Consider the following 12,424-nt stretch of genomic DNA (forward strand, 5'->3'; position numbering starts at 1 on the left):
GCAACTCCCCTCAGCCACCAATACAGGGTTACACGATGGAAAAAATGAATATCAAGAGCTTACTCGGCTCTCCAAAAGGAATGCTAGGGGATATCAAGGAGGAGGGTTGCAGACTGAGCTAGCGACAGAGCTAATGAAACCGACACTGACAAACGGAAGCCTTGGAGAACAGGTGCGCGGCCGCACGAGGGCGTTAGCAGCGTACACGCTGTGTAAGATCCAGGGAGGGTACAGAAAGACAGAGACAGAAGTATCGTGCACTAGACTGAACGCTTTAAGGGAATAACGAGCCGAAACAGAGGGGGTTGGCAACAAACATGCGTTGGGGGTGGCAACAAATGTGCTGGCCATCCGTTGGTCGGCTGGTTCAGGTTGGTTTGTGGCATAACGTACACAACATATGTATCCATCTCCAGTCAAGCATGCATGCTTGAAATCATCATCTTGCTCGACTCCGCATGCACCGCAGCGATGGTCCGCATGTACAGCAGTGCTGCCAGCTCATGCTGCCAGCTCATGATGCTGATCGGCGGCACCTCAGCACACGACGCGCGCTGCCGCCGCCGCCGCAGCGACTGCCTGCTGCACTGGGCGTGGGGTCCCTCTTCCTTTACCGGATGGGCACCTGCGTGGCCCCCAGGCCCGCCTCTGCAGTCAGGCTGTCGGCAATGGGCGCCTCCCAGGCATCCTTCAGCATCTGCCTGAGCTCGGAGATGCGCGGGAAGCGTGGGTTGGCGCCGGTGCACTGCGGCAGGCAGGGCGGGATGGGGGCAAGGAGCCAAGTGGTTGGCGAGCAGGGGAGGCACCAAACGGCTTGGGCACCAGCCCAGCGTCCGTCCGCTGCGCTCCACCCTGCTGGGCCCCAAAACCTCTGTGGTCATTTCTGTACTGCCTGGTACCACCACAGTTACTGCATCATGTACCGCTGCACCTGATCATCAAACGCGTTTTCCGCCATCTCATCCAGCGCCGCCATGTACTCAGCTTCCCTTTCGGCGCCGATGATCTCGCGCAGCGTGGGCTGCACACCACAGCAGGCACAGCAGGCACATGTTGGCACTGCGAGTGGCATGCTGCCTGGGTCATGGCACGCGGCTGCGCCAGCCCCCAACCCCAATCACCCGAACAGCCCCATGCCGACGGCCACCAGCGGCGCTGGCAGCAGCGGCGGCCCCGCTCACCGGCACGCCGCACTGCGCCTTGAGCCCCTCCACAGCGTGGATCAGATTCACCACCTTGTCGCGGGGCTTGACGCCGCCAAGGCCCAGCATGTCTGCCAGCTCAGCGTACCGCTCCTTGCCTCGCGGGTACTCGTACTGTGGAAACGCTGCCTGAGGTACAACACGGGAGGAGGCGGGAGGAGGAGGAGGAGGACAGCTCAACGAAGGAAGCGTGAGCAGGTGGCATGCCAACCTGGCACGCAGCCGTGCTGGGACGAGGGACGCGGGCGGTGGTGGGAGCCCGGAGACGAGTGCACCCCAGCGCCGCGCACCTGCTTGGGCGGCCTGTCAGTGGCGTTGAAGCGGATGACGTGTGAGATGAGGGCGGCGTTGGCCAGGCCGTGCGGCACGTGGAACTGCGCGCCCAGCTTGTGCGCCATGGAGTGGCAGATGCCCAGCATGGCGTTGCCAAAGGCCATGCCTGCAGGCGGGGGAGGAGTACGGTTGGATGGGGTGGGAGGTCAGCAATGGGAGGCGTGGGAGGGTGGGAGGCAAGGTAAGGATGCCGGTGGGAGAGAGGCAGGGAGCGGGAGGGAGTGGGAGGCTCTGGGGGTGCGAGCGCCATGCCTTGGCAGTGTCTCGCCTGCGATGGTGGCGGCGGAGTGCACGTTCTCTCGGGCCTCGTAGTCCTCGGAGCCGTTGGCGTAGGCGCGGGGCAGGTACTTGAGGATGCTGCGGGCAAGAAGGCACGAGCAACGTGTCAGGGCGGTGGAGCGAGTTGATAGACACGAGATCGGCTCGGCATCTGCACCAGCAAGGCCACAGACGCGCACACACACACACCATGCACATCGCCACCAATGCCAACATGCGCGCAGCAGCGGCGACAGCAGCAGCAGCAGTGTGCCGCCAGCTGGTGGCAGCTCACAGCGCGGTGGCCTCCTTGCTGAGGCCCTTGGTGTAGGGGGTGGCGAAGATGGACTGCAGGCAGGCGTGGGGCGGGCATGGAAGCGGAGATGGTTGACTGCAAGGAGACCGGCAGGGGAGGAGATGCACGAGGAGCAGCTACGTGCACCAGCGCAGGCAGGGTGGCTCCTCTGCTCTTCATTGAACGCTGCCCAAAATGCGCTCCGCGGCACGCCGCACTGGCGGTCCAGCTGCCGCCCAGGCTAGGCTCCCAAGCAGCTCATACGGGTGACACCCACCACATACGACTCCAGGGCGTGGGTCAGGGTGTCCAGCCCGCCGTAGGCCGTCAGCTTGGGCGGCATGTTGAGCACCAGGTGCGTGTCCACGATGGCCATGGTGGGGGTGAGGGCGTAGTCCGCCAGAGGATACTTCTGTCCCGTCTTGTCGTCGGTCACCACTGAGGAGGGCAGCAGGGGGAGGGCGTGCACGCATAAGGGGTGATTGGGCCAGGCACGTGCGGGGTGGTGGCCAGAAGGGGTTGGCCAAAGGTGGTACAGGCAGCCGGGGCAGCGGCGGCGGCGGTGGTGGCAACAGCTGGATGTCAGCAGCAGGGTGCGTGTGCACCCACCCGCAAAGGGAGTGACCTCGGAGCCCGTGCCAGAGGTGGTGGGCACGCACACCATGTCCGCCTTCTTGCCCAGCTCAGGCACCTGCAGCCAGGGGCGAGCGAGGAGCGGTGGGGTGGGCAGACGACACACACGTGCATGCTTGAAGCCTTGAGCAGCGGCACGAACACCAGCAGCCGGCAGGCAGCGAGCAGGCAAGGCAGCCTCCACACGCCACGCACCGGTCTGCCCCATCATCACACACACACATGCACACCCGACAGCCCACACCACCACTGACCCACCGTGTAGACCCTTTTGCGGATGTCCATGAAGCGAACCGCAAGGCTCTCAAACTCCACATCGGGGACCTGCAGGGCAGCAGGGCAAGCGGCTCGTTCCGAGGTCCCCGAGCCCTCTCATACTGCTGCGCCAGCAGCTCAGGCGAGCTGCAGGCGCGCGCGGGCACAGGCGCGCGGCGGCCTGCTCCTGGTGCTGCTGCTGCTGACCCCGCCAGGCGAATCCCCTTCGCCAGCCTCTGGCGCAGTGCAGAGCCCCCAAGGGTACCACAGCAGCGCTCTGGTGCTCCACACACTGTGACCCCAGGGCCTCACTCACCTCATACATCAGCCACATGACCTTGGCAGCATCCATGGGAGAGCCGCCTCCCAGGGCGATAATCACATCGGGCCTGCACACACACCCAGGAGGCGCGCGCGCAGGGATGAACGGGCACCCAAGCTGGCTGCAGAGAGTGCGGCGGCCACCTGGCCACTGTGATCGATGCGCCGACGCTAGCAGCCCGGCGGGCACGCATATCTCAGGCCCCGTGAAGCACAGCCCGCTGCCAGCCAGCCAGCCGCCAGCCAGCCAGCCAGCTGCATATCCACCTGAACTCGTTGATTTCTGCCACCCCCGCCTCGATGCAGGTGCGGGTGGGGTCTGGGGCGACGTCGTAAAACACGCGGTGGTGCATGCCCATGCTGTCCAGCACAGAAGTCACGCGGTCCACGTACCCCAGGTCGAACAGCGGCTTGTCTGCAGAGCGAGGGACCGGGGCACGCAACGATCACAGCGGCGCCGTGGGCGGGCGGCGGCGGGGTGCTGAGCCGGGCGGCAGCAGGCCGGCCCGCGAGAGCAACTGAAGCTGCAAGGTCAGCACAGGGAGGACATGCGGGGCAGGGGCACCGCAGGCTGGAGAGGGTGCTGCAGGGTGCAGGCCTCCGGGCCACGCATGCGAGCTGATGTCAAGGCGCACCGGTGACGATGAAGGCGCGCTGCTTGCCCTTGAGGTCCAGCAGGCCGGTGCCCAGGGATCCGCCCTTGAAGTACACCTGCGCACAGACACACAGGGGGGCAAGTTCCCACAGAAAGGAAAGTTTAAGGGCTGCAGCAGCGCCACGCAAAGGGGGGGAATTTCCCACAGGAGGGACAGGCAAGGTCGGGGGCCGCAGCAGCGCGGAGCGCAGGCAGCATCGCTGCGCCCGGAGCTGCCGCTGGCGCGGGTCGCGGAGGGCGTTGCCGCGGCGGCTACCCAGCCTGGCGACGGGGGCGCACCTTGGGAGGGACGCGGAACCACAGCATGTTCTCGCGCCGCTCGATGGCGCTCTTGATGTTGAGCAGGTGCTGGGGGCCGACGTCTGCAGGGGCAGGCGAAGCAGGCGCAGCAAGCGATCGCCAGCAGGAGCTGAACAATGACATACAGCACAGTCTGGGCCACCAGCCAGCAAGTGAGCAGAAGCAGGGTGCTCCCTTGCACAGCTGCTGCACTGGGAAGGGAGCTGCGAGTGCTGCCCCTGCTGGCCAGCCTGCCGGCACTCACTGGTGGAGACGGAGGTGGAGCCCCAGGAGCCGCAGCCCAGGGTGAGGGAGGGGTCCAGCTGGAAGTTGTAGAGGTCGCCGATGGCGCCCTGGGAGGCTGGTGTGTTGACCTGCCCACGGTTTGGGGGGTGGCCGAAGAGCGGGACGTGTGTGGCGGTGCATGTGTGTAACGCCACCACCACCAGCTCGCCACCACCACCACACACAAGCCACCATCAGCAGCACCACCAGCATGCACACAGCCCACCAGCATGCGCACACAGCCCACCACCATACACAAGCAGCTCACCAGCATGCGCACGGTCTTGACAACGCGGGCAAAGTAGTCGATATGCTTGCGGTTGCGAGGGTTGGTGTACAGCACGCTGCGGCAGGGGCAGGGGCAGGGGGCGGCTGGTGGGCACGGCTGTGTGGGGCGGGGCGATGCTGAGTGAGGGGGAGGCAGGGCTGTCGTGTCGAGCACAGCAGGGCGCACACTGGCAATGGCGTGGTGTGCAGCACACTGCATGCCAGCCAAGCGACTCAAGGCCCGCGGGGCGGGTAGTCCGCGCAGGGCAGTGCAGGGCGCAGACACGCACCTGGTGTGGCCGGGGCCGAAGAGGTTGACCAGGCGGGCGGCCTTGTCCACCGCATCCTCAAAGTCGCTGGCGCGGTACATGGCCAGCACCGGGCACTACAGGCAGGGCAGGGCGGGGCCATAGGCGCATAGGTGTTGGGCATGGTGGTGCGGGAATGAGCAAATGCAGAGCACGGGGCGTCCGACTTGGATCTGCCGGCAACGGTACTAGCGGCAGTACCAGCGGCAGGCGGCGGCCCATGTGCTCACCAGCTTCTCCTCGCTGAGGGGCTCCTCCTTGCCAATCACCTCCACCTGTCAGCGACCCAGGGCAACAGCAGACGTGGGAGGCAGCGCGAGAGCAGCAGCATGTGCAGCAGGGGCCTCAAAGCAGCAGGGCAGTCAACACATGCATCGCTCAAAGCAGGCTCCCACCTCTCCAATGATGCACTTGGTCCAGAACGGGACGGTGATGCCGAACAGATCGGCCAGCCTCTGCAGACAGGCGAGGGACGAGGGACCAGGGCACAGGCAGACCAGGCAGGGCAAAGAGGTCAGCCGGCTGATGCAGGCAGGGACACGCAAAGGCCAGGCCAGAACACGCCACACGGGAGCTTGCCGACACGCCCAGCACAACAACCACACAACAGCTGCAGTTCTGCTTCATTTCCCACCTGGGCGGACTGCCCCACGATGTCGGCATTGAGGCGACCGTTCACGAAAATCTTGGAGCGAACCTGCACAGCGGCAGGCGTGCGGGGGTTTGCGAGGAAGCAGGCACGGGGGTGAGGCGGCGAGGCAGAGGAGGCACAGTAGGCCGGGAGCGGCGACACAAAGCCCCCACCTGGCCTCCTGGTCCCCCCCCCCACACACACACGCACAACACCAGGTCCCGAGAATCCCACCCAACCCCACCTGGTCCTTCTCCTCGGGCTTCAGGAAGTAGGCTCCCCGCCGGCTGAACTCCGCCACCACCTTGTCGTACACCGCATCCACCACCACCACGCTCTGCTCGCTGGCGCAGATGACGCCATTGTCAAAGGTCTGCAGGGCAGGAGGGGCGCGTGCGTGTGGTGCAAGCATGTGAGGCAGGGTGGGCGGCGGCAGCGTGTGCCAGGTGCGCATTCGCGCAGGATAGGCGAGAAGGCCGCGCTCTGTGCCGGCAACGCCGCGCCGGGTCGCTGCCAGCCTGCTGCCGAGCTGCCGCCGCCTGCTTGCCTTGGAGAGGAGGATGGAGGAGACGGCGGTCTGCACGTCGGCGGTCTCGTCGATGACGGCAGGGGTGTTGCCCGCGCCCACACCTAGCGCGGGGTGGCCGGACGAGTAGGCGGCACGCACCTGCGGGCGGGAAGGGCAACAGGGGGCGAGCGGTGTGGTCGGAGCAGGGCCAGGCTGGCAGGCAGCAGGAGAAAGACCTTTCAAGCTGCTGCCATCCCTCGTCCCCCCCCCCATGCACTTTGACACACAGCAGCTGCCACAGCCAGCGGCGCACCATGGAGGGCCCGCCCGTGGCCAGCACCAGCGACACCTCCTGTGCCGACATCACCGCCTGTGTGATGGGCAGGGAGGGGGAGTCTATCCAGGAGATGACGCCCGGCGGGCAGCCCGCCGCCTCGGCCGCGTCCCGCACGATCCTGGCGGCGGCGGCGGTGCACTTGGTGGCGCGCGGGTGGGGGCACAGGATGAGCGCGTTGCGGGTCTTGAGGGTGAGCAGGGCCTTGAAGATTGCAGTGGAGGTGGGGTTGGTTGTGGGCACTGCAGGGTCGGGGGGAGTGTGCGGGTGCAGGGTGTGGAGATGGAGCGGGGAGCGCATGCTGGCGAGTGCCAATCGGCGTGAGGGATGCTGCCAGGCTGTCGGCCCAGGGCCGGCGCCCCGCCTGGCACGCCAGCCAAGCGGTGCCAGCCCAAGACCCGGCCAGCCAGCAGTCCGCTGCGTGACGCCAGCCGCTCGGAACTCACCGATGCCTGCAGGAAGAGCGGCAGGGCAGGCAGGAGCAGGCAGCGGCAGGTCAGGGCAGCCAGGCAGCCCCACAGCCTTGGCTGTGACGGATGGCGCGCATGCATGCATGCACCCAGCAGGCCTGCAACGCACCTGCGATGACCCCAACAGGCTCGGCGACCTTGGTCACGCCGCCAGACGGATCCTCCTCAATCACGCCGCACGTCTTCTCGTTCTTGTACCTGCAACCGTACCGCACAGCGTACAGCCAGGTTCGGGATGGAGGCGAGCAAGAGGGTGCGTGGGGGATGAGGGTTCATGCAGGTTACACCGCACTCACTTGTTGTACACAAACTCAGAGGCGAAGTGGTTCTTGGTGACCTGCGGGGTGGCGGGGGGAGGCCAGCAGCTGCGTGAGCCCCAAGCCCAGCAGTCCAAGGCATGCAGCTGGACAGTCGATCAAACATGCGAAGCACCAATATCCGAGGCAAAGCACCGCGAGTGCAGCCGGACAGTTGAGCATGTGGTTTTGCAGCAAATCACCCAGGCCCGTGGCACCCAGTGCAAGCTCCTTCCTCACCTTGTCCTCCACAACACCCATGCCCGTCTCCTCCACCGCCATTTTGGCGAGCGGGATGCGTGCGGAGTTGGCGGCAAGCGCGGCTGCCTTGAAGATCTTGTCCACCTGCACCGCAGCAGTGCAGCTCGGTGCTGGGTGCAAGGAGCAGTGCAGCTCGGTGGGTGCTGGGTGCTGGGCGTTGGGTGGGCGGTACGACCGATGATGTGCCATGTGCGGGAAGCTGCAGCGTTTGGCTGGCCAGCCAGGCTCGTAAAAGGCTATCCTCGCGCGCACCTGCTCCTGCGTGAAGGTTGAATACTCTGCCTGCGCAGCTTTGGCCGCGGCGAGCACTGCCTTGAGGTCCACTTGCTCCTTCTCCGCGGCAGCGGCGCTGGCGGTCGCGCTTTTCGCGCCGCTGCCATTGCTCCCTTTGGTGCCGTTGGTGGGCTGGATGCCCTTGAGGATATCTCCGGGAGACAGGGGCTTGGCATCAGCAGGCTTGTCCTCCGTCTGCGGCAGGCAGGCAGGCCGGCGGCCGAGGGCGAGTGGGCGAGGGCGGCGAGGGTAGGCGGGCGGGAGCAGCCCTGGCGTCAAACCCTTGGCTGGGAATGCCCGCGGGCACCCTACCTTGCTCTCCTTAGGGTCCTTGAAGGAAACGGGTGCCCGGGTGCAGCGCCTGTTGCCGCCCTTGGGGCGACGTGACGGACCGGCGGCGCAGGGGAATGCGCCCAGGCCCCGAACTGTGAGCAGCCCTGCGGCCAGCATGGTTCACAGGGTCGGTTGCGCTGCAGGTAGGGCCTCGATCGGTGCGAAAGTCGGAAGGGATCACCCAGGCCGTTTGCCGGTCAATGGATGGAGCAGGCAGGGTGCAAAGCAGTCGCTGGTTCAGCAGTAGTTGAAAGACGAATGCGAGTAGGGTTGGAGCAGCGAATCGCTCGTGCATGCATGCGCCGCTGCGCCAACGCAGCGTGCCGCCGCCGCCAGCTGGCCAGCGGGGGCAAGCCGCAGACTCGAAGGCAGCGCGTGTTGGAGGTAAAGCCAGCCAGCCCAGCAGTATCAACATAGCCGCTGCACTGCACACTGGTCCCCCTGAATGCCTACATTGCCGGGGCCTTCAGACCGACCGCTCATCACGTCGTGCCACCCTGGGTTGGCGGCACCGACTGCTCCAGAATCCAGCTGCTGCCCTGGCAGCGGAACTTGTGGCATGGACGACTGACACATGGCAGTACCCATAGTTAGGGTGGTGATGATGCTAGACTGAAGGTGCGGCGGCATGCACTGAGTGGCGGCGTGCAGTGCGGGACCGAAAGGGTGCGTACGATGCATAGATGGAGGCGATCAGGTGTGAAAATTGGACGCAATCTCAGTTCGGAGCTGGTGGAAGGGAGATACTGCCAGGATCTGGGAGCTTCAGTGTCAGCCCGACACCATCTTCCTGGACTTGGGAGCCGCGGCCTTGCCGCCGCTCTTCCCGTTGCCCTTGGGCACAGGCCGCTTCGAGGGAGCCTTCCTCGGTGCAGGCCGGGGCACGGGCCGGGGCTTGGGGGACGGGCTGCGCTTCGGAGGGGCTCTTCTTGGCGTTGGACGGGGTTTGGGGCGGGGTGCTGGCTTGGGGTTCGGCTTGGGCTTGGGGTTCGGCTTGGGCTTGGGCTTGGGGTTCGGCTTGGGCTTGGGCTTGGGCTTGGGTTTGGGGGATGGCTTGGGTTTCGGAGGAGCTTTCTTTGGCGGCGCCTTTCTTGGCGGCGCCTTTCTTGATGGCGCTTTCCATGGGGATGGACGCGGGACAGGCTTGGGCTTGCTTGGCCTGGGCTTGGGTTTGCCGCTGCAGACAGGTGGCAACAGCAAGACCTTGGATCCAGCAGGGTGGGTAGACTGTGGCAGCTGTGCTCTCGGCAGCCAGATCCGCGCCAGCTCTCGGCACTGCCAGCTGATCACAGAGCCTGCCCAGAAGACACAGCCGGGACTCACCCGTTTGCCCCTTCAACCGCGTTGCCGTCGTCATCAGCATCCTCGCTGCCCTTTTTCGTCGGGGAGGGCGGCGGCCGTGGCGCGGGGGGCGGCGAGGGATAGATGCGATCCATGGTGAGGTCCCGCAGCCGCTTCACGCCCAGCTGCCTGCCCAGCTCTTTCAGGTCGGCTTTGCCCTCCTTCTCCAGCCATGCCAGGCACGGCACAAGGTAGTCAGCTATGATCTCGTGCCTGGCAAATGCCACGTTCATTTCTGCACGTGCCAGGGCGCGAACCGGGGGGAGCGGGGCGTAAGCGCAAAGCAGGCAGGCAGACACTTTGAAACGAGCGAAGCACCATCACATGCGCGTGTTTGTGGCCGCCCGAATGTACAGTAGTGCACTGGCTGTATCTGCCTTGAGGTGGAGTGCTTTTTCACGGCGCCAACTCAGCGCCAGCTCACCTTCAAAGATGGCGCCACGGTCCGACAGAGCCGTCAGCATGGGCGGCTTGTTGCGGTTCAGGTTCAGCCATGGCACGCGCTGCACCAGCTTGAAGTTCCACTTGTGCATCACGCTGGTGCGGTTCTGCAGCAGCAGTCGCATTTTGTGTGGGTGGAGGACTTGAGGGGTGGCCAGAAAGCAGCAGCGGGGCCCAGCAGGGGAGCCGAGGGGACACCCCTGCATTGCTGCATATGGCTCGGCTCCCTCCTCCAGCCCCACACCAGGCATTCTGCAGGCAAGACAGCCTGGCAGCCGCGAGCCTGCCCAATGCCGAGAGAGGCTGCCGTGCAGCAGCCATCCCCTGCCATGTCGCCCCACTCACACGCTCAACTACACCTGGACACACACACTCTCACCGGCGCATCTATGCGGGGGTCGCCCATGAGGTTGCCATCCTCATCCACCACCCCCATGGCCTTCAGGGCCTTGACAATGGCGGCCGACTGTGGCATGGTGATGGTGGGAGAGCGCTCGAAGAAAAACGACTCGTTGATGGACCGCTGCCACACCTGCACACGGGACAGGGCCAGCAGGGAGGGCAGGGGCATCAGGATGCAGCGCACAGAAAAGAGGATGGCTGCCCCCTGCCAGCACGCCTCCCCCCAGGCATCCCCTTGTGCAGGCGCTCGCCGCCGCTGCTCGTCGGCGCCCTGCCATGGCTCAAGGCTGCACCCAGGGACTGCATGGCTGGCTGGAACTCACCGAGACCCAGTCACTTGGGATGCCGACGCTGCGGAACACATCGATGTTCTCCAGCATCTGAACGCGGCTGAATGGGTCGTTCTGCATGCAGCAGGAGAAGTGGCATAGCGAGGCATGGGGTCGGGCCAGGGGCATGCCAGAATGCCAGCAGCCAGCCACGCATCAACCGGGGAGGGTTAAGAAGCGCAGCTACCGGGCAGCCTCCCTCTTTCTGCCGCTTGCCTGACCCATGATGACGTAAGCCACTGGCGGGAAGCCTGGGTAGCGCAGCTGGCCGCGTGTGTCCAGCAGCCCCCACGACTCTATGGGAATTGCGTTCGCTTCTGCAAGACGAACAAGGTGCGGCGGCGGGCGGCAGGGGTTGCTGACAGCGGGCCATCTGTGGCAGGCAGCGGGCAGCTGCAGCTTCTGAGGGCCTGCTGCACTACTGGCAGCCCATGCCTGACGTCTGCACAGGGGCCCCCAACACGGGAATTCTGACTGTATGCCATCTGCAAGGCTGCAAACTGCCCAGCCACCTGAGATGGCTCCATGAATCTTGACTTCATTCTCAGCTGCAGGGAGCAGGGGGCAAGCAAGTTGCGAGACGGTTCAGCAAACCCAAAATGCTGAGCGAGCCGCGTGGCAGACAAGCAGCCACATGGCCGCCAACACGTCCCAGACCAGCACACAGCTTACAGGAGTAGAACCCCTTTGGAATCTTCACTGCAAAGGAAGCCCCCGAGGAGACGCCCGCAGTGTAGATGGGCTTGTCCTGCAGCCGCTTGACCCTGACGAAGCGCTGCAGTGCAACAGCAGTACTTTGGCAGATGACTACGCAAGCAATTGCAAGGGCTCGTATACATCAGCGGGTGGATAGTTCGAGGAGCTGCCGCATCATCGGGACAGCTTTGCTGCCATTGCAGAAGGAGTGAAGGACTCACCTCAATGATCTTGGGCACTTGGTATGCATCGCTGATGGTCTCGTCCGGGCTGTAGTTGAAGCACCGCTCCTTCCGCTCACGGTTCTTGCTCTCCACGGCCAGCACTGCGTAGCCCCTGGCCAGCGCCTGCAATGCGGCCAGACAGGGAAAGGTGAAAGGATGGGAGGCAGGATGGTGCTGAGCACAGCAGCAGCTGGATGCAGGCCTGCAAGCAGGCCCGGCAGCGCTGCCACCGACTGCCGCCCTGCCTGTTTGGTGTGCGCCACCTCCTCTGGCAAGCCCAGGCACTCGGGGCACTCGTCTGGATCGTAGGGCCACCCAGCAGAGGCGTCGTGGACGCAGCCATGGAACCAAATGAACTGCAGGCGGCCGGGCAAGCAGACATGGGACGCCCTGGTCAGCAGCGGTAGGGACCATGCAGTGGAAAAAAACGGCTGAGCAGGGCTGAGCGGCACGACACGGCGGTGTGTGCAGCACGTCGCACAGCGCAGCGGGCACAGCACAGCACAGCGTGGCGGTGCGCACCGTTCCGATGGGGTCCTCCGGGACCTGATAGAAGTGTGTGACGTTGTACATCTCAAACTTGCTTGCTTGTGTGGGCTTAAAGTCTGGTAAAGCAAGAACTAGCTTGCAACATAGACTCCCCGCCGAAACGGGACGGGAACCGGGCGAAAGCAGAGAAAGCAATAAAACAGGGGTGGAGCAAGGCGACATGCAACGCAAGCAGCTGACAGGGCACGCATCGAAACGTGTGTATGACTGGCAAAGTGGCATGGCGCATTGGGGAGAAACGCAAC

At 65.0% G+C, this 12,424-nt stretch overlaps 2 protein-coding genes across 2 annotated transcripts; both read right to left on the reverse strand.

Annotated features, from left to right (window-relative positions):
• Nucleotides 1-610: 610 nt before the first annotated feature.
• ADHE1 (hypothetical protein) lies at nt 611-8,314 on the reverse strand (the record flags this gene model as incomplete). Its single annotated transcript, XM_005850201.1, has 28 exons — nt 611-745; nt 932-1,021; nt 1,182-1,331; nt 1,493-1,588; nt 1,829-1,892; nt 2,089-2,141; nt 2,366-2,526; nt 2,698-2,779; nt 2,980-3,045; nt 3,293-3,365; nt 3,565-3,712; nt 3,933-4,008; nt 4,232-4,314; nt 4,497-4,605; nt 4,785-4,860; nt 5,074-5,168; nt 5,322-5,366; nt 5,487-5,546; nt 5,726-5,788; nt 5,967-6,095; nt 6,306-6,389; nt 6,544-6,806; nt 6,963-7,016; nt 7,144-7,232; nt 7,331-7,371; nt 7,571-7,675; nt 7,844-8,059; nt 8,177-8,314. 28 exons carry the CDS (start codon nt 8,312-8,314, stop codon nt 611-613), a joined length of 2,844 nt encoding a protein of 947 aa, XP_005850263.1.
• A 1,202-nt stretch (nt 8,315-9,516) lies between these two features.
• CHLNCDRAFT_141972 (hypothetical protein) lies at nt 9,517-12,203 on the reverse strand (the record flags this gene model as incomplete). The annotated part of the gene is made up of 10 exons (XM_005850202.1): nt 9,517-9,773; nt 9,963-10,086; nt 10,359-10,511; nt 10,705-10,785; nt 10,951-11,027; nt 11,223-11,258; nt 11,383-11,485; nt 11,628-11,753; nt 11,894-11,986; nt 12,153-12,203. 10 exons carry the CDS (start codon nt 12,201-12,203, stop codon nt 9,517-9,519), a joined length of 1,101 nt encoding a protein of 366 aa, XP_005850264.1.
• Nucleotides 12,204-12,424: the final 221 nt, after the last annotated feature.

Source organism: Chlorella variabilis (assembly GCF_000147415.1).
Source record: "Chlorella variabilis unplaced genomic scaffold CHLNCscaffold_4, whole genome shotgun sequence".
Classification (NCBI taxonomy): Eukaryota; Viridiplantae; Chlorophyta; class Trebouxiophyceae; order Chlorellales; family Chlorellaceae; genus Chlorella; species Chlorella variabilis.